Below are 27,163 nucleotides of genomic sequence, written 5' to 3'. Positions count from 1 at the left end.
GTCTTCCCACTCTGCCCCTTTCATCGTTATTTTTTCTTGTAATTGTTGAAGAAGCTGTGTTGTCTGCACTGTAGAGTTTTACACAGTCTGCATTTTCTGGCATCCCTATGCTGTTTTTAAAAAGTATCATTTATTTCCTGTAAAATAATAGTTATATCTAAAGTCTTATTCATGTTCAAGATCAATTTTATTTGACAAGACATTTTTATAGGTGGTAGTATATTTTCCCATAGAAGCAAATGCTATCTAATTGTCTTTTTTTGGGTCATAATTACAGGCACTCATATGCATTGCTTAATTCCTTTTGTTTTCATTAGGGCTTTGCAAAATGGTGAAATTCTTATCCCACCATTCTTCATTTATTAACAGAAATAGTTCTTTAAAGAGAGACGTCCCTTCATCAACTGTTACTTCAGATACAATTTACATAGAAAATGGCCAAATGAATAAATGCTTGGTTCTTTTATTTACTGTTTTTTCAAATAAATAGTTTGTTCCCTAGCATTCTTCAGAGATGACCAATGAGTTTTTGTTTTTTAAAATAATCATTATGAATATATATATATATTTAAACATATTTAATGTGTTTCAATCTATTGCAATTATTACTTTTATTGATGCCCAAATTATGTCGCTTTCCACTGTGGGAACCTCTTGAAGTTAGATCCTGAGTCTTTTTTGACCAGTCTTAGGAAGTCTTTGGTATCTTCATTGCTTTCGGTATAAGTGGATATTCCAGGCTCAAAGGTGGAATCAGCTCTTGGAATTTTACTGAACATAATGCAGATACAAGGCTACTCATTGCTTCAGGCCTAGTCATTGTTTCTAAATTTTTCCAATGGACAGAACTGGGAAATATGTTTTTAAAAAGAGTTCATACTGATTTTTCATTTCAAATGTAGGACCATAGGGGTTTTATGTAATTTTATTAATACTCTATCTATATTTTATTTCTTCTATATCCCAAATAGCAAGTCCAAAAAAAAAAAGAAAAAACCACCAAGATAATGACTCACTTGCTTTATCCCATAAAATATACACACAGAGAACAACGGTATCAACATAATGGTCATTAAAAACATTTAAATATATTTTTTCAAGAAATATTTTCTTTACAGTAAATATTCCACTAGGGATATGCAATGAAGTCACTGTGTTTTAAAATCATTTACAATTGTTTCATTTTGTTTAATTTTATTGCCAATTAATATATAGTTAGGTTCATGTGGTCACTCATTTTCAAGGTGGCCCCAATGATCCCTGCTGCCTGGTCTCATGGCCTTATGTAGTCTCCTTCATCCCCTCAACATTTAATTAAGATTGGTCTATGTGACCAGTAGAATACTGTGGAAGTGATGGTACGTCACATCTGAGATTAGGTTATCAAAGATATGGCAGCTTCCAATTTGATTATGTACAATCAATCTCTCTCAGATCACTCATTTTGTGGGAAGCCAGCCATGTCATGCACACCCCTAGAGAGAAGCCCAAATGAGAAAAACTGAGACCTGTGGACACAGCCAGTAGGCCTCTGTCAAGAGCCACATGAGTGAGCTTGGAAGTAGATCCTCTAGTTCTGATCAAGCTTTCAGATGACTGCATCCCTGGGTGAAATCTGGGGTGAAATTTTGCAAGACTTTGAATCAAAATCTCTCATCTAAGCCACTCCTAGATTCCTTTCCCTGAGAAAGAGTGGCAGGTAATACATGTTTATTGATTTAAGTTACTAAGTTTTAGGGCAATTTGTTATATACCAAAAGATAACAACACCAGATTTATTTTATTTTGTTTTTGATTTTTACAAATTGATTTTCTTAACATATAATTTTACTTTATAATTCTGTGGTGTAAAACATTTATGTGGCTGCAAAGCCAAACCTACAAAACAAGACATTCAGAGAAGTATGGTTTCTATTTTTTATCCATTCATCATGTTCCATCTATCCCCAAGAGATAACCACTTTTTAATAATGTTCTTAATTAATTCTTTCATTTTAAAAAACATAAGGGATATGTACATAATAGATATATAGATAGATAGATACCCAGTAGAATAATCTATATATTTTTTCTACCTCACTTTTATTCAATTAGTAATGTATCTTGTTATATTACTCCACATAGTAATATATAATAATACTCATATATACAAAAATTCTACATTTCTTTTTACAATTTCATAGTACTCCATGTATGGATGTACCTTAGTTTATTCAAACAGTCCATTGTCTATGGAAATTTAGGTTGTTTATAATTTTTTGGTGTAACAGGTAATGTTGGAATGTATATCTTCTGCATAAATCTTTTAATATTATATTTTTCAAGTACATCTTTGGGATAGATTTCTCAAAGTGAGATTTTCTTATAAAAAATAAATGTAGATGTAGTTCTGCTAACTATTATCAATTTTTCTTCCAAAACAATTTTTCCATTTAAATTTTTTTCTATCATTGTAGCAGTGTATCTGTTTCCCCATATCCTTCCAACAAAGTATATTATCAAAATTATGGATTTTGCCAAATTATGTTATCAATTTCCTGGATTTTGCTAATGAGAAATTATATCTCAGGGTAGAATTAATTTACATTCTACTTATTAAAAGCAAGTCCACATCTTTTGATATATTTAAGGAATATTTACATTTGTTTTTCTGTGAACTGCCTGTTCATGTTTTTGCCCATTTTTCTAATAGTTTACTGCCCCTTTTCTTCTCTATTTTAAGTAGAATATTCTATAGATGAGAGATATATTTGTCAATGATACAAGTTGCAGATTTTCCTCCCACTTTGTCAGGTGTTTATGTGCTTTGCTTACAGGGGTTCTGGCCATATGGTGAAAATAATCACTACTTCAGTGAAAAGGATCATTGTTTTCCTCATTGTATCTGCATTTTGAGTCACAGTTAAGAAAGTTTCCCCTTATCCCAGATGACAGAAGAAATCACTCATGTTTACTTGTACTATTTGTATATTTTTATTCCTTTACACTTAAACCTTTGATGTATTTGGAATATATCCTAATATACATCCTATATATGTATGGTATATGAAGAATAGACCCAACTTAAAACTTCTCTATAGCTATCCAATAATGTGTCACTGATTAAAATGTCCATCTGTTTCTTATTAATTTTCAATGTCACCTTTATCATATACAAAATAACAATATGCCAGTGAGTTTATTTCTGAATTTTTCTTTTCAATTTCATTGGTCTTTCATGTATTCATGTGCCCAAACCACACTATTTTAAATACAGAGACTTTTTGTTTTAATATCTGGTAATGGTATCTTACCCATTACTCATAGTGCTGCTCTCCTTTTCAGGGTTTTCTTGACTATTCATGCTTGCTTGTTATTCCAAAATAACTTGCTAATCAATTTGGCTAGTTGTAAAACAAAACAAAATAAAAACCTAATACTATTTTTTTGTTGGAATCCCAACAAATTTATAAATTACCCTAGGGAGGATTGACGTTTTGATGATGTTAACATTCTGTGTACAATAAAACAGCATGCCTTTCCATTTGTTCAAATCTACTCTTGTGTCTTTCTGGAGTGCTTTATATTTTGTTCTCATACAGGTTTGGACGTTTCTTGTTAAGTTTATGTCTTGGCATTTGATTTATTTATTTAGTTAATTTACTTCTACATTTATTTGCTATTGTAAATGGTGCCTTTTCCTCCGTTTTATCTTCTAACTCATTTTTGTTGACATATATGACAGCCATTGATTTGTGTTATTGATTTTATAACTTTCTAGTTTGCCAAATTCTCTTGATTGTTTGTAGTTTTTTTCATTAGCTGTCTTGAGATTTTAGATGTACAATCTTATACTCTGAAAATAGTTTTTCCTCTTCCTTTCTAAGTAATATGCCTATACTTTCTTTCTCTTATGTAATTGCATTGGCAAATACCTCCCGGATAATATTAAAAGCCAGTGGAGCCAGTGGGCACTCTTTAACTTCTTCCAAACCGAAATGAGAAAGTCTCTAGTGTTTTCCCATTAAATTAGATGTTGGCTTTGAGCCAATATACAGAGAAAGACATTTGGAAATGAAAATGAACAAGCAACAATTCTTAACTCTCAGTGGTCTTACAGACTTGTGGAAGGAGACAGATAAGGAAACAGCTTATTTTAATAGTATGGCAACATCTACTGTAGAGGTAGCACAGATTCACTTGGAAATACATTAGGAAAGGCATTTACCTCAGTCATGGAAATCAGATGATAATGCTTCTTGATAGAGCTGCTATCTAAGTTGGGACACTTACATGATTAGAAGTTAATCAAATAAAGATGGAGGGAAGAGAATTTTACCCATAAAGAATAGCATGGGCAAAGGATTTGAGGTTAAAGGGAACAGAACTCTATTTATGGAATAGAATTTCAGTTTAGTGACATGTGGTGATGAAAGTGAAACAGAGAATAGACAGAGTTGAGCTAGAATGCTAAGTCAAGGAGTTTAAGTTTTATACCAGGGCAATTGGGATTTAACAAGGGAATTTAAGTGTTTTAAGCAGAGGCTATATCTGATCAAGTGGTTCCTCCTAAAAGAGATAGCATATATATCCCTGCCCCATTCATGTTGTGCTTGGCCATGTGGTTTGCTTTGGCTAATGGGATGTTAGTGGATATGACACAAGCAAAAAGCAAAGACTTAAAATGTCCTTGTGTAACTGAGTTTGTTCTCTTAAAATGTTTCCATCACTATGAGAAGGACATCCTTGAAGAGCTTGCTGGATTCAGAACAAGAAAACACAGAGCAGACCTGAATCAAATCCAGTTTAGAGCCAAGCCCAGCCCAACCCAATAAATAAATATATATGAGATAAATAAAAGCTGCCTAAGCTAAGCTTATATCTGTAGATGTGAGCATAAATGATTATTGTTATAAACCACTGATTTGTGGGGTGATTTGTTACGCAGCAGTATTTATCACAATAGCTGACCAATACAGAGAGAGAGCTTTAAAGTCAGAAAAGTCAGTTTGAAGATAATTAAAATCTCCCTGGTGAGACAAAATGGTGGTCTGATTATGGTGATGACAAGGAAAATAAAAGACAGAGAAGGTTTTGAGAGACACGAAGGAGGTAGAATGTAAAGGAATCTGTGATTGGTTGGATGTCAGAGTTAGGGAGAGAGAGGAGGAAAGTATGTTCAGGTTTCTTGCTGGTGCAATTGAGAGAGGGGTGAGACCATTCTGTGAGACACAGACCACCAGAAGTACAAGATAAAAGGCTCTGCTTCTAACTTGCTGAATCTGAGCTGCAAATGCACAGCCAAGTAGAAATGTCCTTGACATCTGTCTATTCATCTATAAAATAAAGATAACATTATGTGCCTTTACCTATCTTGCAGGGCTATTGTGGAGAATGAACAAGGGAAAACACACAAAAGGGCTTTGAAAAGAAACCTTCCCAATAAACTGTGATAATTATTAAAATTAAAGCACTGACACTTTCGTTTTCATGCTGCCAGATGCAAAAAGCACACTACAATTTTATTTTTGAAACTGTGCTACTGAGTTTGTTGCTAGTCACACATTCTTTTTTATTCTTCTGAGAGAAGGCAGAGCTGATAATTCTGAGAAATGATATAAACAATATGTTTTTTTTCAAAAACGTACCCATATAAAGCAGAATTTGGAGGCAAAAAGATCCTAGAACTAGGAGTCAGAAAAGCCAAGCTCTTTTCTTGTGAGACTTTGGAGCATTTAATCTCTCTGGTCCTCTCATTCTTCCTTTGTGAAAGGAACGTTTGTACTTGTTTATTTCTAAGATATCTCACTGTTCTTATATACACAAAATGAAGGATTCTCTTAACATCTTCAGTTTTACTTACTTCCAACCAATGAGACTCTTCGAACTTACTCTGTGATTTGGAAAAGAGTTTCACACTTGCTCGTCCTCACGCATGTTAGCTCAGTCTTTATCAGCAACTTCTCTTTTGGAGCAAATTCAGCTGGTCCAGATTGCCTGTTACGTCCCAGGCAGGAAAGCTTATTTTCATCTATGTGTGAGTGATAAGGATCTAGAAAGAGTTCTGATTGGTGTGCTTTTGTAACTGCGGCAGGATTCCATTTACCACTTAGTCAAGCTGGTAATGAGGGTCTCTGTACCAGGCAACTGTGGCTGCCATCTGGCAGGCCAGCACCACACGCCCGCCCGGCAGACAGAACCAATTAGTCGGTCCCCACACCTCCCACAAGGCCTTCCTTGTTTGGTGGCAGGGTGTTAGCCCCCGCTGAGCCTCCCACTAGAGGCCCTGTTGAGTTCTGGGAGGGGAGGGGCAAATTTTCTCCCTGTACTGCAGAGCTAGCAAATAATCCAGATCATGGAGGTCAAGAACAGCTTACCTAATGAACATGTTACCTATGGTAATGGTGAATGCAGAGTCCATGACAGGAATGAGCAGCTTGATGTATTAGGAGGAGTGTCAAGAAACAGATGTCTATATATAAGAGAAAAACTAGAAATGGCTTAAGGGCCCGTAAGGCGTTTGTTAAGTGAACCGTGTTATATCTCTATAAAGGAATGTATACAGTTTGGTGCTAAGGACCTAGAACCTGGGCTTGAATTGTGGGTCTGCCACTTCTCAGTTCTATGACTTTAGCAAGGCACTTGACCTCTCTGTTTCTCAGCTCCCTTAACCATGAACTAAAGATAATAAGAGTTCCTACCTCACCAGGTGCTTGGGAATAGTAAATTAGTTAATATCTGTAAAGAGCTCAGAATACTGCCTGGCACATAGTAAATGCTATCCATCTAGGTGTTAGTTCTGAGTACAACTCTCACAGAACCATTAAAGATGATGTGTAGGATGATTTTTTTCATGCCAAGGGGAGAATTTTTGATATGATATGAAGTGAATCAAGCAGGATAATAAAGAGTATATATAATGATTCTCATTCTATATCTATGCATGAAGGAAAAAAGAGGAAGAAAGGAAAAGAAAACCACTAGTTTTCTTTAGTTGATATTTTTCTTCTTATTTATATTCTCCTGTTTTTCAAAAATTGCTACATCATTATGCTGTTTTATAATTAGAAAGATCAATAAAAATGTAAGTAAAGAAACAAAAACCTAGACAAACATCTTATCTGCACACTTATGAGTCACTTTATCCTTTCTGAGTGTTAGTTTTATCATCTATGCCATGGTGGTAGAAATAACAATGGCATCTACCTCACAGGATTAATTTCAAAGAGTAAATAATAAAATTTACCTCGAAGCAATTAGTCAATAATAAAGTCTTTTATAACCATAATATTATTACCAAAGCCATTCTTTGGGAGCAAAAACAACAAATATATTAATGCCAGAATCTAAATTAGTTTAAAACATTCAGATAAAAATTCAGATTTAATCATTCAAATGGATTATATCACCTCTGCAGATTCACTATCTTTTGCTGTAACGAAGGCCTAAATTCAAGGACTCAGCCAAACTGGAGACTAAGAGGCTTGAGTGACAGCTCAATCTGTGTCACTCATGTTTTGGGAAAGTCACTTTCATTTCTGGTCTTCAGTGTTCAACTAGACCTTGGCTGTTAACCACTCCAAAATTTGATCCTTTGCATGGTTCTTATGAACAGAAGATCACAAATCCATAGGCATTCATTTTCTCATATGACTAAAGACTAGCTAGTAGCTCCGTGATTTAGAAAGGGCTATTAAAATTACAAACTAAAAATAGTTATGTTAGAGTGTACTGCAGACTCTAATTCAGTATTTTACTAAAATATCTGGCTGTCACTTAATGCTTGGCAGCATTGCAAAACTCCTACTCTATGTATCTGTTTAATTGCAATTTCAGCAATTTTGGAAATGGTACTTTGTTATCAATGAATCATTAGTTTTGTCTTGATTTAGATCCAGTTTTCAATTGCTGCTTTACTTGCTTTTTAATTACAAAGTACTAATCATATAGATTCATCATCATCAAGTTAGTTTGTTATGAATTGTTTGGTTGATTGTTAACAGAGTGCAGTGATATATATTTCTATCAACAGAGTTTTGGGCCTATAATTTTTTTTGTAATTAGACATGGTTGCATTGGATTTTTAAAATAAATTATTTCTTTTTGTAATGTAAAAGCAGACAGACTCTTACTCCAACACGCCCCAACTTTGCATGTATAGTAACAACACTGAGTATCACTGAGCTAACCACAGGCAGAATAAGTTGACCAACTCCGTTGGTTGTCATGACCAACTTCATTGGTGATCATGACCAACTCCGTTGGTGGTCAGCAAAGATACAATATACAAAATGACCCTGAAATTCATTTTCAGATTGAAAATAATTGATTCTTACTTCTATCTCATGCAAAATATATTAATGAACATTTGTACGGTGTGTTTTTGTGTGAACCTATGTTTTTATCTATATTTTCCTAATAAATTATCAAGATAAACTTGGGTATTTTTTGTCACTCACTTGGCCATCCAGGAATCTGCTACTGTTTGCCCCTGTTAGTAGTTTCTGGTTGTTTTGTGATTTCTGGTTGTTCTCTGGGTGCTTGTTCTCTTTCACATCATCTGGATTATCACTGGTTTGCTGATCAGTGAAGTTAATGGGAACTGGGGTGTCTCTGCTCATCTGCCTTGAATTATCAGTCATTGGTTTCTGGTGCATTGTTTGGGTTTTTGTTTTCAAGTTCTCATTCTCCTTGCTGTGAAGAAAGAATTTTATACTTTGTCACTTACAGACAGACTCCTCATACACTAGGCTGGCATAAGAACAGAAGGTGTGTTTGGTGTTGTGAACAGTGGTAACTCAGCACAGTGGAATGTGGAAGCATAAATATTGGTTATTTGTCTATGCGTCATTCACCATAGAGAGAACATGTTATTAATATTATCTTTGCAGGCTTTATCTTTTTCCTTACCCTCTTCCTCATATTCATAATCTATCCATCTACTCCCAAACCCCTACTGTAAGCAATGGCCAGTATGAAAAACGAACCCTAAATGTTATCACATTTCTTACTTGTAAATGTAACAGGTATTTTCAGCCTTAGAAAAGAAAGTCAAAACAGTTTGTCAGCTCCAGTTCTGCTCTATGCCTCTCCCTTTGAGACTTCCTTTTCCCCTGGGAGCCTTTCATTTAAGTTTAATATTAGAGAAAAGAAAAAAAAAACTGTAGGATGATTCAAGGAAATTCAAATAACAAACAAAATTAAAGGTTCAACTTTGTTTAATAATTTAAAAATCCTCACACCTGTAATCCCAGCACTTTGGGAGGCCGAGGCGGGTGGATCACAAGGTCAGGAGTTTGAGACCAACCTGGCCAATATGGTGAAACCCCGTCTCTACTAAAAATACAAAAATCAGCCAGGCGTGGTGGCGCACTCCTGTAGTCCCAGCTACTTGGGAGGCTGAGGCAGAAGAATCACTTGAACCCAGGAGGCGGAGGTTGCAGTGAGCCGAGATCGCACCACTGCACTCCAGCCTGGGTGACCTCATCTCTAAAAAAACTAAAAAATAAAAAAATAACGGAAAGTCTTACAAATCAAAACAGTAACCAGGTACCATTTTAAGCATAGAAGGCAGATATAATTCTTACAGTGGGTGACCTGACAAAACATTAGGAGTCAAGAAACTGAAACTCTGACATGTAGAACAATGTTAAAGCGTGTGTATTAAGAAGAAAAATGCAAAAAAAAGAAAACTAAATATTTAGTAATAGGTGGGTGCATTGACTATTTCATTCTTTGCTCATGATCAAGTGTATGAAGTCATTAAAATAGTTATGAATAATTTAATGATACAAGTAAATGTCCACTTATAAAAGTAAGTGAATATATGATTGTCTCAACTGTGTAAAATGCATGTATATAACGTGTATGCCTATTCAATCTAGCAAACAATGTGCCAGAAGTTAACGGTATCTCTGGGTGGTAGAACTCAGTGTATTACATTACACTCTATTACACTATATCATGTCATATTATACTTTATAGTATTATTGTTCTAAATTTTCTACATAAGAAAATACTATTCTCTAATCAGAAAAAAATAAGTTTCAAAGTAGCTATGCCTTGTACCTACATGGCATTCTATAAATTCTAGCTATTATTTATATATACAGTGGAAAAGATCCATTTACAAGCATATCATGTTACCTAAATATAACATTCATTGATTTAAATAATACTTGTTGAACTCCAATACTTGTTGATTTGAATAAGAACAAACCATGGGCAATAATTTGAATATATGTATATTTTTATAGTCGTCCTCTTGGTGGTGGTAGCACAAGAAGAAAAGAAAGCCTAGGAAAGAACTCTGATGGATACTACATTTAAAGAGGAAAGATGAGCCTTAAAAAGAGCTTCAAAAAAAATTCCCGGTAAAGTAGAAGGGGAATCAGGAGACTAGAAGGAAGACTTGGTAGAAAAGCAAGAGGATGTCTCCAGAGAGAGGACAACAGTATTAAATGCTGCTGAGAGGAAGTTTCTGAAAAGGGTCCGTTGGGTTAGCCATAAGGATGTAGTCAGGAAACCTGGTATGGGGAATTTCAATGAGGTAATGTAGGTGGAGGCTAGACTGAAGTGGATTGAAGAAAGAGGGGGGGGACAAGCAATGTAGACAGGAAGTATAAAGACCTCTCTGAAGAAGTTTGGCGGCAAGAAGGGAGAAAGATGGGGTGATGATTGATGTGGAATATAGGGTTTCAGATAAGACTTTGTTATCATGTTCAAAGATGCTAGGGAGTTTAGCCTGTTGAAATGCCAATGGTGAATAGCCAGTTGAACTGCAGAAAAGGAGAGGATATCATTGATGATATAAGATGAACGTTGACAAAGGGAAATGGAAGTCATTGAGAGGACAGACGCAGAAGGGAAACCTCAGGGTTAAGGTTGTAGAAAAATAGGTAAGGATGTAGGCAAATTAGTACATTTGATGACAAGATGTTGATCAAATTGCTGACAGCTTGAATTTTCTCTGATAACAAGGTATGGTTACCTTGGGTCTCATTGGGGAAATGATGGGGTAGAAAGTCTGAATTAAGGGCAGATGGTTTGGGACAGCTGCTATGAAGAGTGGAAGAGGGATGATCAGAAAAATAAGACAGGTTGGCTGGGCCAACTGAGTGGCCAGTTAAGGTTAAAGATCATTGATTTTTGTGAAATCAGTTTGAGAGGGTGAATGGCACTTCACCCAGTAGTCCTCGCAGACATGCAGAGAAGGCAGACAGTGAGGCTCACAGAGAACTGGGGCTTTGCCAGACAAACACACTCAAATGATAATAGTGGAAGATGGGAGTATGAGAAGGAGAGTGTATATTTGACAAATAGTTTTTTGCAATGAGAGAAGACATATATGTTCCCTGCCTTCAAGAAATTTAAATTTCATTTGGTTTTCCAAAAATAATGCAAACAATAAAGCTAACGACTGGTAAAACTATATTGTAGAAATCAGGGTAGTGATTACCTTTGAGAGGAGATGTATAGCCCAGAAGAAAGCATAACGGGGTTTCTGGGATGCTGGTACTATGTTGTTTCTTGTTCTGAGTGTTTGTTGCATGAGTATATCACATTTGTGAGAATTCAGTGAGTGGTAGACTTATGATGTATACTTTTATGTAAATATAGGTATGTTGTATTTCTATAAAGTATTAAATTGGTATAAAATTTACATAAGTAATATGAAACATACCCAGTTAGCATATAAATAAATGCCAAATGAACATTACAAAGATTCAGTACTATTTGAAGTTCATAAGAAACAGAAATAACTATGGTTTGCCATGGTTACAAAAATAATATTATTGCTGAACATTTAACATGACAGCCACGCTATACTTATTTATATACATTAGATTATATATTTCTTAAATCAACCATATAGTCAGATGTTCCTATTATTATTATTTTAGAATGAAGAAATTAAGGCCAGGAAAGTTGACGTGATTGGCCTAATTCTATTTACATGGCATTTCAGTAGTGGAGCCAGGATTTAAACCTGTCTACTTCATTGCACAGACTCAGATCCTATTGGCAGTAGAGTCAGAGGAAGGTCCATGGAAGTTGGGGATTATGTGAGGAGCTGAAAGTACAGGAGCAGGTAAGCAAAGCAGGAAATGCAGGATTTGAAGGCAAAAATGGTCATTTGGCAGGGAGTTAACTCTTTTGGATAAAGGCAGGGACAATGGATTATCTTTGCTTTAATCACCTTTGAAATCTTTTTGTGGGCAGTGTCAGGACAGAGTCGCTTGAGAAATGTAAAATATATCTGCCTGTCTTTTAAAACAGTCCCTGTAGATGTTAAACCAAAAATAACCTGTTAAATCTGTTTCAAGTAAAAGCTGTATTTAAAAAAAAATACATAGCACTTTGAAAATTATCAAGAAAATGACTCTCTAGCTGAGAAACGGCATGTGTCTGTGGTTAGCACAAACAATTTGTCAACACGCATTGGTTGTTATGTTGTTCACAAACTCACAGTTCTTTCTCCTAGGCTTGTGTACCATCTACCTACATTACTGAAAATAGACATTTGCCATTTCAAAAGAAGGGGGGAAAAAACGCCATCAATACCATCTTGGAAGCAAGACACAGCTAGCTTCCGCATATGTACTTCTGACCTCAGCTGCTGCTCTGGGGCTGCCATGAAGAGTTTAGTGTCATCCAGGAATGAGAGCAATTAGAGAGGATTACTGTGTTGCTGGATGATAAATAAATGAGGAGAAAACTGTCCAATCGTTCCCTCTCTCACCGGGCTCTTTCTGCAAACCAGCCCATTAGAGTCACCCTCCATTAGAGCACAGAGTCTCAGGGTTAGAAAGAAACATTGCAAAGGCGTCTAGTAGCATCCTCTGCCCAAAGCAAGGTGGGGATCCCCCGCTGGCCCCACCTCCTATGTAACTCCAGCTCACCAGATCTCACATTTGATTTGGATTACACCCCTGCTGAGAACATAAAATCTCAAATGAAGGACCCAGGGGGCTCAGCAAAAGGTCACCAGATGCCATCTTAAAGGTCTGCCAGCCTTGGCAGCGACTCAATGCCACCAATTTCCAACTGTGCGCCATCTAACAGGCCCTAAACCCTCTGGAGAAGACAGCCTAGAGTGTGCCAACACAGTGAATGGGGATCTAATTTCAGTAAATGAAAGCATGTTCTTATTTGTAAGTAATAAGAGATAATCAAGACAACCAGACTTTTCTCTTTTTAAAAAGACAATAAAAAATAAAATCAGAAATGGGAGGGGAGTACAGCTGAAAAAGCTCACCAAACTCCAAAGGGAAGCTGAAATGTGAAGCCTGTGCTAATGTAGCTAATGTTATTGTGTCGAAGTGTGAAGGTTTTTTGTTTACTTCTTTTTTTAATGTCATGGAGCCATACCATATACTATTATCATAGAAATTTCGTCTTCGAAAAGATCATAAAAATACGTTCATTCAACTCCTGAACCTATACTTGAATCATTTCTTTATCAATGTAATTATTTTAGCTAATATGTTCTATCTAAATGCTTATGTGTGTCAGCCACCACACATAAATTCTTTCATGTTGTGTGACTTTGGGAATATCTGATTTTCAGGTTCTCAGCTGCGAGATGAGAAAAAATAATCCTTATCAAGATAAAATGTATAAAATATTGAGCACCAAGCCTGGTGTTCCTCCACCAGCCCTTGACAAACAGTAATTTTATGTTGATCATAAATTAAAGTGCTAGCTCCTTTATACACACACTCCTCATCACCCAGGTACAAAGGGATGCTTCTTTCTCTGGAATCCCAAAACTTCCTTTATTGACAGACAAAACTAAAGTTAAAAAAGTCAAGGTTTTGTAGTAGATAGGAACTGAAGAAAATCTATTTAAATAGATAAAAAGAGAGATAATTAATGAAATCTATCTGGCCACCTTGTTATTTACCAATCACAGTAAATACAAATTTTAGAAATCACCCCCGCTTTAAAAAACAAAGATTAATTAGTATTAAAAATCTGTTCTGATAAAGCAATCACATTCCTTAATTTTACAGAAAAAAAACAACCCAAACATTGTTGCATCACCATGTCCTCAGGTGGATTACACCCAAGAGCTTTACAGACAGTGCAGCTTTGCCAGTCTGGAGCCAATGTTTATCGGCTAAAATGTAAATCTGGGGACCCAATCTTTAATGGCTTGAAATGTAGTGTCTTTTGCACTTGCATTCTCCCCTGTTTTGCTTTTGCAAGTCTAAGAAAAATGACTGTGCAACTGCCTGGCCTCTTCACCAATGACCTCTGTGCTGTAGGGCACAGTTTCTGAGCCAGGTCTTCTATCCATACTGTGAGAGGATGCAGCATAAACAGTTCTCTCTCTGCATCACGTCTGGATGCATCCACATGGTCTATGGGAATGAGGAGCAATCATTATTTGCTATGTTATTTTGTTTAATCAGGTTGAACTAAATCAGGAATATATAAAAAGATGATGGATTAAAAAAATACTCTATCATTATAAATTTGCTATCTCAAAATCTTAGCTGGCAAAACTAAAGGTGGCCAAATATCATTTTATCTCTTTATACAAAACTTCCATATACACACGCGAGAAGTTTTATTTTGTTTCTAAAACAAAGATTGATTGTAATCAACCTTTCTAATCTCTTAAAAAATTTTCCAATTGACACAATAACACAGATACCTTTACAGGCCAATACTTCTATCTCTACACCAACATTTTAAATGTCTAATGGTATTTCATTATATAGATATACAATAGCTTATTTAACTTGTCCTATATTGTTGAACATTAATTTGGTTTCCAAATGTTTATTAATTCCAATGTTGCTGCTCTGCTGGAGATGTTTCTTTTACACCTATATCCTCATCATCCTTCTCAACCCCAGAAAATTGACCTCTGTGGACTTACTCTATATGCCCATGAGGCCAGGCATAGTGGCTCACACTTATAATCTCATACTTTGGGAGGCCTAGGTAAGAAGATCACTTGAAGCCAGGAGCTCCAGACCAGCCTGGACAACATGGCCAGACCGCATCTCTACCAAAATAAAAAATAAAAAAAAATTAGCTGGGCATTGTGGTGCACACCTGTAGTTCCAGCTACTTGGGAAGCTGAGGCAGGAGGATTGCTTGAGCTCAGGAGTTCCAGGCTGCAATGAGCTAAGATCCCTCCATTGTACGCCAGCCTGGGTGATGGACAGAGATCCTGTCTCTAAGAAAAGCAGTGCCTGTGTCTTATGATTCTAGGTGGTTTGGGCCAATGGGTAGCCCCGGCAGGAGGAGGTTCCCTCCCTGCAAGGTTGACTCAGGCTACCTGTGTCTCTTGACCAAAGGTCACTACTTTTCTCAAGATGGCCCGAGCTGCAGAATGCTTCCTTTATTTAGTTTCGGTAACATTCCCCTCTTCTCCTCTCTTCAGACCTAGTGCTCCTACCAACCTTGCAGATGCTAGCCCATGATTCCTGCACCATAGCTTGCAGTTCTCTTAATCTCAGCATACATCTTTGTAATTAGTCCTTTTTAACTAAAGCCATCCTGGTTTGAGTGTATAATCTGTTTCCTATTGGGATCTAGACACAACACATATTTTTGTGTAAATCTTCAAAACCAAATCATTATACCCATCCATAATCATTTCCACAGAACTGATTCATAGATACAGATCTTATGCCAAAGTACATATACTTTTAAGGCTTTCAATAAGTATACTTTAAAAAACACAGTGTCACATGGGTATTTTCTCTAAACACCTGCCAGCACTGGGTATCTCCATTAAAAAACATTCCTAATTTGTTTTGTAAAAAATATCTCATTACTGTTTACATTTCTTTTATTATCCTGCAGGTTGAATATACCCCCACATATCTGTTGTTCCTTTTTATTTCTTCTATTTCCTGTCTAGGTCTATTGCCAATTATTGAAATGAGGCTGTTCATCTTTTTCCCATTGATTTGGAAAAGCTCTTTATGCATTTAGGAGTTATTTTTCTATCACATATGTTATAAACAGTATTTTGTTTTTGACTTTGACTTTGTATTATATTTTTTTAAACTACATATAATTCAAATGGCAAAAATAACTTACTTCATAATCTCAATATTTGGGATCAACGGACACGTATAAGTTTTCTAAAACATCTGTTTAACATTTGCTCTCATAATGCCCTGTATTCTTATTTACAAACTTATGACCAGAATAACAGTATATTATGCTTCTTTATACTTCTCACAGTGCCTAAAACAAACACAGAAACAAACAAAAACAAACAAAAATTATTCCAGGATATTAATACAGAAGCAGTTTAATGCAGTGGAAAGGGCTTAATAGAAGTATGATTTTAGCATACTACTTTATTATTTTGAACTTGTAAAAATGAAGATAAGTATCTTCTGTGATGTTATTGTTCAGTTTTAATGAGAGATTGAGTTCATAGATATTCAGCTATTGTGTAGATCGTATAGTGAGAAAAGTAATAAAGATAAGGCTTATTGATCAGTTGTTTGTAAAAAATAATAAATGGGATACTTGAATTTTTCAATCACAAAATTTATCCATACTTTATGTATGGACTATAATTGTTCAGTGCTTCCATCTCCTGTCTGGATTATCATAATAACTCTCTAAATGTTTTCTCTCTTTTTATTTGTGTCACTCCCAAGTTACTCAGCACTTAACAGACAGAAGCAGCCTTTAGAAAACATAAATACAATGTGAGCAGCATTGCTCTCAGTTTTCCAATGCTCTCAATTTTCCAATGGTTTCTCATTCTACATGGAACAAAATCCAAAATTCCTACTATGGCCCTACTGGCTTCTCTGACCTTACTTCCTGCTCCTCTCCCCGTTCCCCACCGTGCTCCACAAAAAATGGCTTTCCTGCTCTTTCTTAAACATACCAAGAGGCTTTGTTCTGACTATTCTATCTCCTTAGAATGCTCTTTCATCAGATATTTGCATGATTTACTTTCTCTGTAGGTCTGTGGAGTCACTAGGATGGAGGAGAGTACCTGTGGTACCACTTGGTGCAAGCTGGACCTCAGCAGCAGAAAAGCAGCAGGTAGGCTGGGCGCGGTGGCTCACGCTTGTAATCCCAGCACTTTGGGAGGCCGAGGCGGGCAGATCACGAGGTCAGGAGATAGAGACCACGGTGAAACCCCGTCTCTACTAAAAATACAAAAAAAAAAAATTAGCCGGGCGTGGTGGCGGGCGCCTGTAGTCCCAGCTACTCGGAGAGGCTGAGGCAGGAGAATGGCGTGAACCCGGGAGGCGGAGCTTGCAGTGAGCCGAGATTGCGCCACTGCACTCCAGCCTGGGCCACAGCGAGACTCTGTCTCAAAAAAAAAAAAAAAAAGAAAAGCAGCAGGTATATGGGTTCCCTGATCCTGAGCGCTGTGCTCCTGGTGAGGGATGGTGTTCTAGTTTTTATGAGTGCGATGGCCAGTACTGAGTGTCAACTCGATAGGATTGAAGGATGTAAATTATTGATCCTTGGCATGTCTGTGAGGGTGTTGCCAAAGGAGATTAACATTTGAGTCAGTGGGCTGGGAAACGCAGACCCACCCTCAATCTGGGTTGGCACCATCTAATCAGCTGCCAGCGCAGCTAGAATATAAAGCAGGCAGAAAAACGTGAAAAGGCTAGACAGGCCTAGGCTCCCAGCCTACACCTTTCTCCTGTGCTGGATGCTTCCTGACCTCCAACAGCGAACTCCAAGTTGTTCAGTTTTGGGACTCAGACTGGCTCTCCTTGCTCTTCAGCTTGTGATGGCCTATTGTGGAACTTTGTGATTGTGTGAGTTAATACTTAATAAACTCCCCTTTATATATAATATATATACTATATATAATATATATGTAATATATATACTATATATATTATATATGTAATATATATACTATATATATAATATATATGTAATATATATACTATATATGATATATATGTAATATATACTATATATTATATAATATATACTATATATAATATATGTTATATATACTATATATAATATATGTTATATATACTATATATTATATATGTAATATATACTATATATTATATATATGTAATATTATATATATATACACACAGTATCACAATAAAGTGATTCACATACTTTTTTTGGTTTCATGGTGCACATAAAAGTTATGTTTACACTATACTGTAGTCTATTACATGTGCAATAGCATTGTCTGAAAAACAATGCACATACCTTAATTAAAAATACTTTATTGCTGAAATATGCTAATAATCATCATTATATATTATATATATAAAGAACTAATAGGATATATATCATATATATGTAATATATGTCCAACATATATTATATATATAGGATATATATTATTTATATATGTCCTATTTGTCTCGCCCCCCTAGAGAACCCGACTAATACAATGAGGCAAGCATGAGGCAACCTTATACAAAAGAAAAAAAAATTGCCTGGGCTCCAGGTGGTCAACTTAGGTGCCATTGGTTTGTAACAGTAAATGAGAATGCCAAATGCCCAATATTGGGCAAACTTGAGACCTATGAATAGTTGCAGCCTCTTTTTCTTGAGCAGGGGAGGGAAGAAGCTACTATTAGCTTTATGGAGAGTTTAAATCTGGTAGAGCCATATCCACACGGATGAAGGCTGGGCTAGTCTTAGCTCACTGGTAGCTAAACTGGGATAATTCTCGTTGCATAATTCTAACTGCTTATCTCCGCACAGTCTCAGTTCAAATGTCTCTTGCTCAGAGACAGCTTCTGGGACCCTTTAAGAGTTGATAGACCCTCATGTTCGTTTATTTTTCCTTATTGCACTATCCCTGCATCAACAATCATTGTTTATCTGTCTATTATGTGTTTCCCATCACTAGAACTTCAGGTACACTTCTGTGTCTCCATGGCTTGGCACTCAGTAGGTGCTCAGTTAATATTTGTGAAAAGGAAGTTGATGGAATTCCATATATACATTAATTTCTAAAACTGTTAACATTAACACCTAAAGAAGTTTAAGACAAGTCACAAAGAATTTATTACTATAAATGGTTTTGGGGGATTCAAAAATGGCAGAATATGGGCTTTAGGAGAGTCACATGGGAAAATACCAGAACTTTGCATATCTTGAGTATAAATATCAATGCAAATTACAGGTGTACCTCAGAGATTTGTGGTTTAGTTCCAGAGTGCTGCAATAAAGCAAATATCACAATAAAGTGATTCACATACTTTTCTTGGTTTCACGGTGCACATAAAAGTTACGTTTACACTATATTGTAGTCTATTATGTGTGCAATACAATTGTCAAAAACAATGCACATAATTAAAAATACTTTATTGTTAAAATATGCTAATAACCATCTGTGAGCCTTTAGCAAGTCCTCATCTTTTTGCTAGAGGAGGGGCTTGCCTCGACGATACCTGCTGACTAATGAGGATGGTAGTTGCTGTAGGTTGCGGTGGTTGTGCACTTTCTTAAGACAACAATAAAGTTTGCTACATCCATTGACTCATCATTTTACAAAAGATTTCTCTGTAACATATGATGCTGTTTGATAGCATTTTACCCCAGGGAAACTTCTTTCACAGTTGGAATCAATCCTCTCAGTTACTGCCACTGCTTTATCAACTAAGTTTATATGATATTCTAAATCCTTTGTTGTCAATTCAACAATGTTCACAGCATCTTCACCAGGAGAATTGATTCTATCTCAAAAAACCACTTTCTTTGCTTATCTATAAGAAGCAACTCCTCATCTATTCGAGTTTTATCATGAGATTGCAGAAATTCAGTCACATCTTCAGGATTCATTTCTAATTCTAGTTCTTTTATTATTTCACCACACCTGCGGTGATTCCTCCACTGAGGTCTTACAACCCTCAAAGTCATCCATGAGGGTTGGAATCAACTTATTTTAAACTCTTGTTAATGTTGCTATTTTGACATCCTCCCATGAATCACAAATGTTCTTTTTTTAAAATTTAAGTTCTGGGATACATGTGCAGAATGTGCAGGTTTGTTATATAGGTATACACGTGCCACGGTGGTTTGCTGCACCCATCAACCCGTCACCTACATTAGGTATTTCTCCTAATGCTAACCTTCCCCTTCCCCCAGTCCCCCACTGACAAGCCCTGGTGTGTGATGTTCCCCTCCCTGTGTCCATGTGTTTTCATTGTTCACCTCCCACTTATGAGTGAGAACATGTGGTGTTTGGTTTTTTGTTCCTGTGTTAGTTTGCTGAGAATGATGGTTTCCAGCTTCATCCACGTCCCTGCAAAGGACATGAACTCATCCTCTTTAATGGCTGCATAATATTTCATAGCGTATATGTGCCCCATTTGCTTTATCCAGTCTACTATTGATTGGCATTTGAGTTGGTTCCAAGTCTTTGCTATTGTGAACAGTGCTGCAATAAACATTCATGTGCATGCATCTTTATAGTAGAATGATTTATAATCCTTTGGGTATATACCCAGGAGGTCAAATGGTATTTCTGGTTCTAAATCCTTGAGAAATCACCACACTGTCTTCCACAATGGTTGAACTAATTTACACTCCCACGAACAGTGTAAAAGCGTTCCTATTTCTCCACATCTTCACCAGCATCTGTTGTTTCCTGACATTTCAATGATTGCCATTCTAACTGGTGTGATATAGTATCTCATTGCGGTTTTGATTTGCATTCCTCTAACGACCAGAGATGGTGAACTTTTTTTCATATGTTTGTTAGCCACATAAATGTCTTCTTTTGAGAAGTGTCTGTTCATATCCTTTGCCCACTTTTTGATGGGGTTGTTTTTTTCCTGTAAATTTATTTAAGTCCCTTGTAGATTCTGGATATTAGCCCTTTGTCAGATGGATAGATTGCAAAAATTTTCTCCCATTCTGTAGGTTGCCTCTTCACTCTGATGATAGTTTCTTTTGCTGTGCAGAAGCTCTTTAATTTAATTATGTCCCATTTGTCGATTTTGGCTTTTGTTGTAATTGCTTTTGGTGTTTTAGTCATGAAGTCTTTGTTTATGCCTATTTTCTGAAGGGTATTGCCTAGGTTTTCTTCCAGAGTTTTTTTGGTTTTATGTTTTACATTTAAGCCTTTAATCCATCTTGAGTTAATTTTTGCATAAGGTGTAAGGAAGGGGCCCAGTTTCCGTTTTCAGCACATGGCTAGCCAGTTTTCCCAGCACCATCTATTAAATAGGAAATCTTTTCCTCATTGCTTGTTTTTGTCAGGTTTGTTGAAGATAGATGGTTGTAGATGTGTGGTGTTATTTCTGAGGCCTCTGTCCTGGTCAATGGGTATTTCATAATGCCCTCTAATACCCCCACGTTTAGCGTGCCAGGGTCCCTCCTAAAATGTGGCATCCGGAATGAAGTGTGCAGTACTCCACTGAGTTCTGTGTAGAGTGAGCCTCCACATCTCTCTATCTGAATACCCTTGACTCATGCTAAGCTCAAACACAGGCAATACCCAAACATTTATTCCATATAACCATTTCCATGTACACTTCTCCAAAGATAGCCTTTGCATATATTTCTGTTTATTTAATCTTGTTGGTTTTAGCTTATTTCCCTGCCAAGTCTTCTCAGCTTTCTGCTACCTACGGGTTTACTAAAACAGTTTGTCTATCTTCCTTTGACTGTGTATTAAAAACTGTTGAATACACAGAGCAGGGTCATACACACAAATCCTCCCCACCTCCAGCAAGTTGTGATTATATCAATTGTTCCATCACCACTTTGTTGGTGTATCACCTATCTCAACACTATCCAGTCTAGAGTTCTCTGCCTTGTTTCAGGTCTTTGTGAAAAAGATGTACCCAATGACTCATCAAAATCAATACATACTGTCTTTATCATTCTCTTCATTTGGGCTGCAGTAATCTTGTCAATGATGAGAATGGAACCAGTTTGACATAATCTATTTTTAGTCAATGCGTACTTACTCTTGGTGATCATCACTTTCATGTTTTATTTTCACAACTAATGTAGTTAATTCCTTGGCCTACGGTTTTGGCAGGGATTGTCCACAAGCCTCTGACTCTGTGATATTGTTACTAGCTTCTATCTCCTTTCTGAAAATGAGAATATTTGTCTCCTGTCACATGGCATGTTACTCATCAGGGTTCCATAGTAACATCTGGATGTTATTTTAACAGCATGGGCCTTTAGATTTGGATTTATTTAAAGCAACTAAGTATTATCTTTCTAGATCTTTATTTTTCTTGGCAGCCATGTTACTCTAATTTATTTAATAGGCTTTTACCATGTACAGGATTTTATCCTCTGCGCTGGGGATATAGTCGTGCATATATCCAATTTACAGTAAAATGGGGAGACAGAAATGCGTAGGAAGTTGTAAGCATGTACTGTTCTTTATGGGTGTTACAGGAGCTGTCAGGTGGGGCAGGCAAATGTGGGTCTGGTGGTGGCAGCATGTCACTAGATTTTTATTTTAGAAAGATCACACTGGCCATACTTGAGAATGGGGATTCTCAAACTGGAATGTGTGGAGGAGTCACCTGAAAATTCAGGTTTAAAGTAAGATTCTGACTCAATATATCAGGAAGGGAGCTGAGGCTCTGTTTCTAACAAGTTCCCAGCTGAGACTGATGCTGGAGATCCATGCACTACACATTCAGGAGCAAAGCTGCAGAGAGTCAATTAGAGAGTGTGAAGATTAGAGACAGGGAACTAGGTTGAAAGGCGGTTATAGTGACCTAGGAGGAAGATGATGGCACAAATAGGGGGAAGCTTGTTTCACTCCTTGAAGCCTGCAGATTAGTCTCTTTTGCTTTTTTGTGAAATATATGTATACTAAATAAAAGCATTTTTCTTTGACCTGTGAACAATTATACAGGTTAACTTAAGGAAAGAGGGAAGGAGAGCTCCATTCCAGTCTTAGTTCTTAATAACCAGCCTGGAACTTCAGGGGCTTGCTTTAAGACCATTGAGGCCTTAGTTATCTCACCTCATCTGTAAAATGGGAGGCTGGTTGTTATGGGTTGAACTGTGGCCCTGCCAAGATTCCTGTGTTGATATTGTAACCCCCATACCTCAGTATATGACCTTATTTGGAAATAGGGTTATTACAGATGTAATGAGTTGAGATTAGGTCATACTGGATTAGGGTGGGCCCCTAATTTAATTGACTGATGTATTTATAAAAAGGGGCAATTTGGACACAGATGCACATGCAGGGAGAAAGCCATGTAAAGCTTGGAGATATGCTGCCACAAGCCAAGGAACTGCGAGAAGCAAGGGGAGGCCTAGAACACATAGGTCCTTCCCTGGCACCTTTGTAGGGATCACAGCTCTATGGACACTTTGACTTCAGACCTCTGGCCTCCAGACCTTGAGACCATGAACTTCTGTTGTTCTAAGCCACCCAGTTTGTGGTACACTATTACAGCAGCCCTAGCAAGTTAATATAGTGGGCGGCATCTAAAAGGCCACCTTCAAGTCTGTCATACTATCCCATCATCAACACATGTCCTGCAGGAAATCTGAGCAAAATGTGGTTATACAGAAGATTTCTGTTTTTCTATCCATTATTGATCCATGATTTTCTTTTAATTCAAATTTTCATTTTGGGGAAGGCTTTATTTTTTGATGTTTACTTATGCTTCTTAAGTGGATTTTTGTTAATGGATTCAACTTATTCAACCCAAAGAAAACACCCTTTTGAGGCCCTGGTTTATGAGTATAAACACTTTTGGGAAGACAGATTCTCCGGCATGAATGACATGATAGTGGCGGCACTTTCCTTACCTGAGCAACAAGAAGCCTTTAAGAATTATTTATTTTTAAACATACAAGAATATTTTAGCAATGCACATTAATTATCCTATGTCATCCCAGCAACAGTAACGTGAAGTCTATAGGAAACACAGCAAACAAACAAAATACCCATCTTACTACCTAAAAAAATACCAGTGGTTATAGTGTAATAGGAGAGATAGAACTGCATATTTTATTTTACAATTAATTTAGCTGATTTAACATACTCTTTTATTTCTTGGTTCCTGAAGTTTAGAAAACAAAATGGGGAAAGGCACCTTCCTATAAGATAAAGCTAACTTTTCACTATTTTAAAAATTAAATACTACTCCTTGCTTTCTGTTTAAAAACATATTAAGCTCCATACCCTTGGAAAAAGCAAGGGGTTTGGGAGAGAATAAGGCTAAACAAACAACCTAAAGAAGGAATGGAATTAGTAATAATATAGTCTTCCAAGTAGGAGATCTGAGCCAGGTATCCAAACTAATTCTATTTACTTTTCTTGACAGTGACAGGGATTTGACATATCTCAAAATAATCACTTACCATATCACAGTGTCTTAGTTTCCTCATCTACAAAACAGACATAAACTGTGTCCTAGGCATAGAATATAAAAGGGACATCAAGCATTTCATAGAAAGAGATTTAATTTTTTGTTACATGTTTTATATCTATAGAAAGACTTCTATAATAATAGCAGAATTATTTACTGAGCATGTTATTTATAATAGACACTGGAAAGGTACTTTGCATACTTTTTCTCATTTAATCCTCACAATAACCCTATTACTAGATACGTGTTGTTTTATCCCCATTTCATATATGTAGAATCTAAGGCCAAAGATGTTAATTTATTTTCCCAATGTCAAAAGGCAAGAAAGAATCAGACCTAAGATTCAATTTCACACCTCTCAGCACTGTAGGGATCCCAAATGTATGAATCATGTGCTGCAAACCTCAGTTCCTGTGCAGTGGAAGACATTACTAACTGATTATAGCAGTCATTTTGGAATCCCTCTAGACCTTAAAATACTGATAGTGGGTAAGAAGAACTAATGTGCCTTTCTAAAGCCTTATTAAAGCCTGTACTTCGTAACAGCAGTCTTGGTGACCTGCATTCAGAGATTTTGATTCAGCAGACCTTGAGCTGGTTCCTGAATCTTTATTTTTGAGGTCTCTCCCGGTGATTCTGATGATAGCTAGGTTTAGTAAAAATTTCTTCTTGCACCTACGTTCAACGATACCATATCTTTGTATATTTGTTCAGTCTATGAGTTTCTGAAATAGAAGATAGAGCTAAGGAAATAATCTTAGGAAGGAAAAGTAATTTTTGACTAGCTATTACTTATGGAATGCCTACTATATGAAAGACAGATCTAGTACCTTCCCTCCTTTTTTGAGCCACTGAAACTCTGTAAGAAAGAGCTAGTCATACTCTTCTGTGCTGAAACATCTAGTGAATATTAGAAATATATGAGTGTCATCTCTTAAATGTGACTGTGATGGGTTTGGAAGAGAAGAAAGAGATCTTAGCCATGATCTGAGAAGCCCAAGCTTAGAGGAGTATCAAATACAAATAGGAGTAAGTGAAAACCTTACAATTTATGATTCTGTATTAATCCTACTCCTTTAATTCACAACAAATTGACTAATAAACCTCCCCCACTCTCCCCAAAATTACTACATGTGGTAGATTACAAGCCCAATGAGAAAAGGCAGCAATGCTCCATTAATATTTATAAATGTCGCAATGCTCATATTTCCCATCTATTTGGAAAATCAGCCCAAGTAATTAAGGAGTATGGGGAATTATAAAGATGAAAAATATCAGGAAAACAGTGCACATGGAAGTTATCAACACGATTTTACCTCTACTGTTGCATCTTAATGATTTTATTTTCCATGGATGGCATTTTTAAAGTTTAAATTTCTGGGTGAAAACAAAACAATACAACTTCATTATCATCCAAGCAACATACGTATTTTTCAAATATGGACTTACGTCTTTGGCTTCTCCACGAGGTATCGAAAGTGTTTACTTCCAATGATTTTCACCGTGATCTCAGGCATTGCATTTGATCCACAGGGAGTCTTCCAGGCTGAAGACATGATTCCTTTCAAAATCCCTTCAAATCCCTAGGGGTGGAAATAAGTAAATTGTTCCTCTTGATTTTCCATTAGGGAACTGCATCATCCTTGTCAATAACAACAAGCAACAATAATAGCAGGACAAAGTGTTTCACCTATATTACCTCACTTAACACTCCTAACAAAGGCATGAGAAAGACATTTTTAATTACTATTATGATTTTTGTTTTACTGTTGAGGAAACAAGCAAAATGTAGCTATATGACTTACATCACATCACAACACATCACCAGTAATTAGCCGACTTGGGAATCTCACCTAAGAGGTCTGCACAGCAGATCTACTGAGTCATTAGGTGACTCTACCTTCCTGTACTACAAGACATAGGATGGAATTCCAGTGAGGTCAGAGCGGAAACAAGGGCATTAGTGGGACATATGAAGAATCCATATTCAGTTCTGATGTTTAGTTTCCCCATTTATGACATCAGGGTAATTCCACGTCTGTTCTCAGGGACTTGAGGGTGAATCCAAGGAGATAATGCATCTGAAGGGAGACTGTACACAAGAGAGACAGACTTTTGTTGTGATCACCGATCTCTTTCTACAACAATACAATGAATCTGAAATTGAACTCCTGCACAAAGTGTTTAAACAGTGATGCCAAGGGAAAATCAGTTCAGTAAATCTGGCCACAGCTGAACACTCCCTTTTAGAATCACCCGGAGACTGAAAGTCCTTTAGAAATCATTCTACTCCAAAGGCTCCTTCACAGATTTGAAAACTAAGGCCCAGAGAGGGTGTGTTATTTGACAAGGATCACAGAGGAATGAAGGACGGGACTGTTTCCAGTACTTGGGTCTGATGTCTAGACCAGGGTTCTTCCCAAAAGTCCAACACTGAAGACCTGCTGTGCTAGGGCAGCCCCTCATCCCGGGGACCTGCAACCTCTATGCACCTGTCTGGAATCTTCTAGACCCGGAATTCGTGATCCTCAAGTCCCCTCCCTGCCCAGCAGCTGCGTGTCGGCCCTGATTCCCCGGAGAGAACAGAGTCGGGGGGCTTACCGCTAGGGCAGCGTCCCCACCCTGGCAGCTCAGAGGTGCGCGGTCCGTGCTTCTCCCCAGGAAGCTGACGCTCTCAGACCTGGGGACGGGACAGGCCGTGGGGACGGAGCCCAGGAATCCGGCCAATCACAGGGCCCGCGTCGCAGGCGGCGCCTGTTCCACCCTGGTCGCTAAGGACGCTGAAGGTTGTTTCTGGGCGGAGACCAGGTTTTTCTCCACTGCCTAGGCAGTGGACCCAGGCTCTGGCTGCCGACGGGTGAAGAGCCTAGGTGTTTCTGATC

At 37.0% G+C, this 27,163-nt stretch overlaps 1 protein-coding gene across 1 annotated transcript in view; it reads right to left on the bottom strand.

The window, feature by feature from the left end:
* CUNH1orf87 (chromosome unknown C1orf87 homolog) overlaps positions 1-26,915 on the bottom strand; it is an 82,972-nt gene extending 56,057 nt beyond the window's left edge. The window contains exons 1-3 of the mRNA XM_032136900.2: positions 26,883-26,915; positions 25,731-25,864; positions 8,439-8,673 (exon numbers count right to left, since the gene is read on the bottom strand). Of these exons, the coding sequence (XP_031992791.1) occupies positions 8,439-8,673; positions 25,731-25,837 (342 nt within the window). The 5' untranslated portion in view covers positions 25,838-25,864; positions 26,883-26,915. The remainder of the gene's footprint in view (positions 1-8,438; positions 8,674-25,730; positions 25,865-26,882) is intronic.
* Between the last annotated feature and the right edge of the window lie 248 nt (positions 26,916-27,163).

Source organism: Hylobates moloch, unplaced genomic scaffold (genome assembly GCF_009828535.3).
Source record: "Hylobates moloch isolate HMO894 unplaced genomic scaffold, HMol_V3 SCAFFOLD_18, whole genome shotgun sequence".
Lineage (NCBI taxonomy): Eukaryota > Metazoa > Chordata > Mammalia > Primates > Hylobatidae > Hylobates > Hylobates moloch.
Note: the sequence above shows the minus strand (reverse complement) of the source record. Positions and strands in the feature narration are given on the sequence as shown.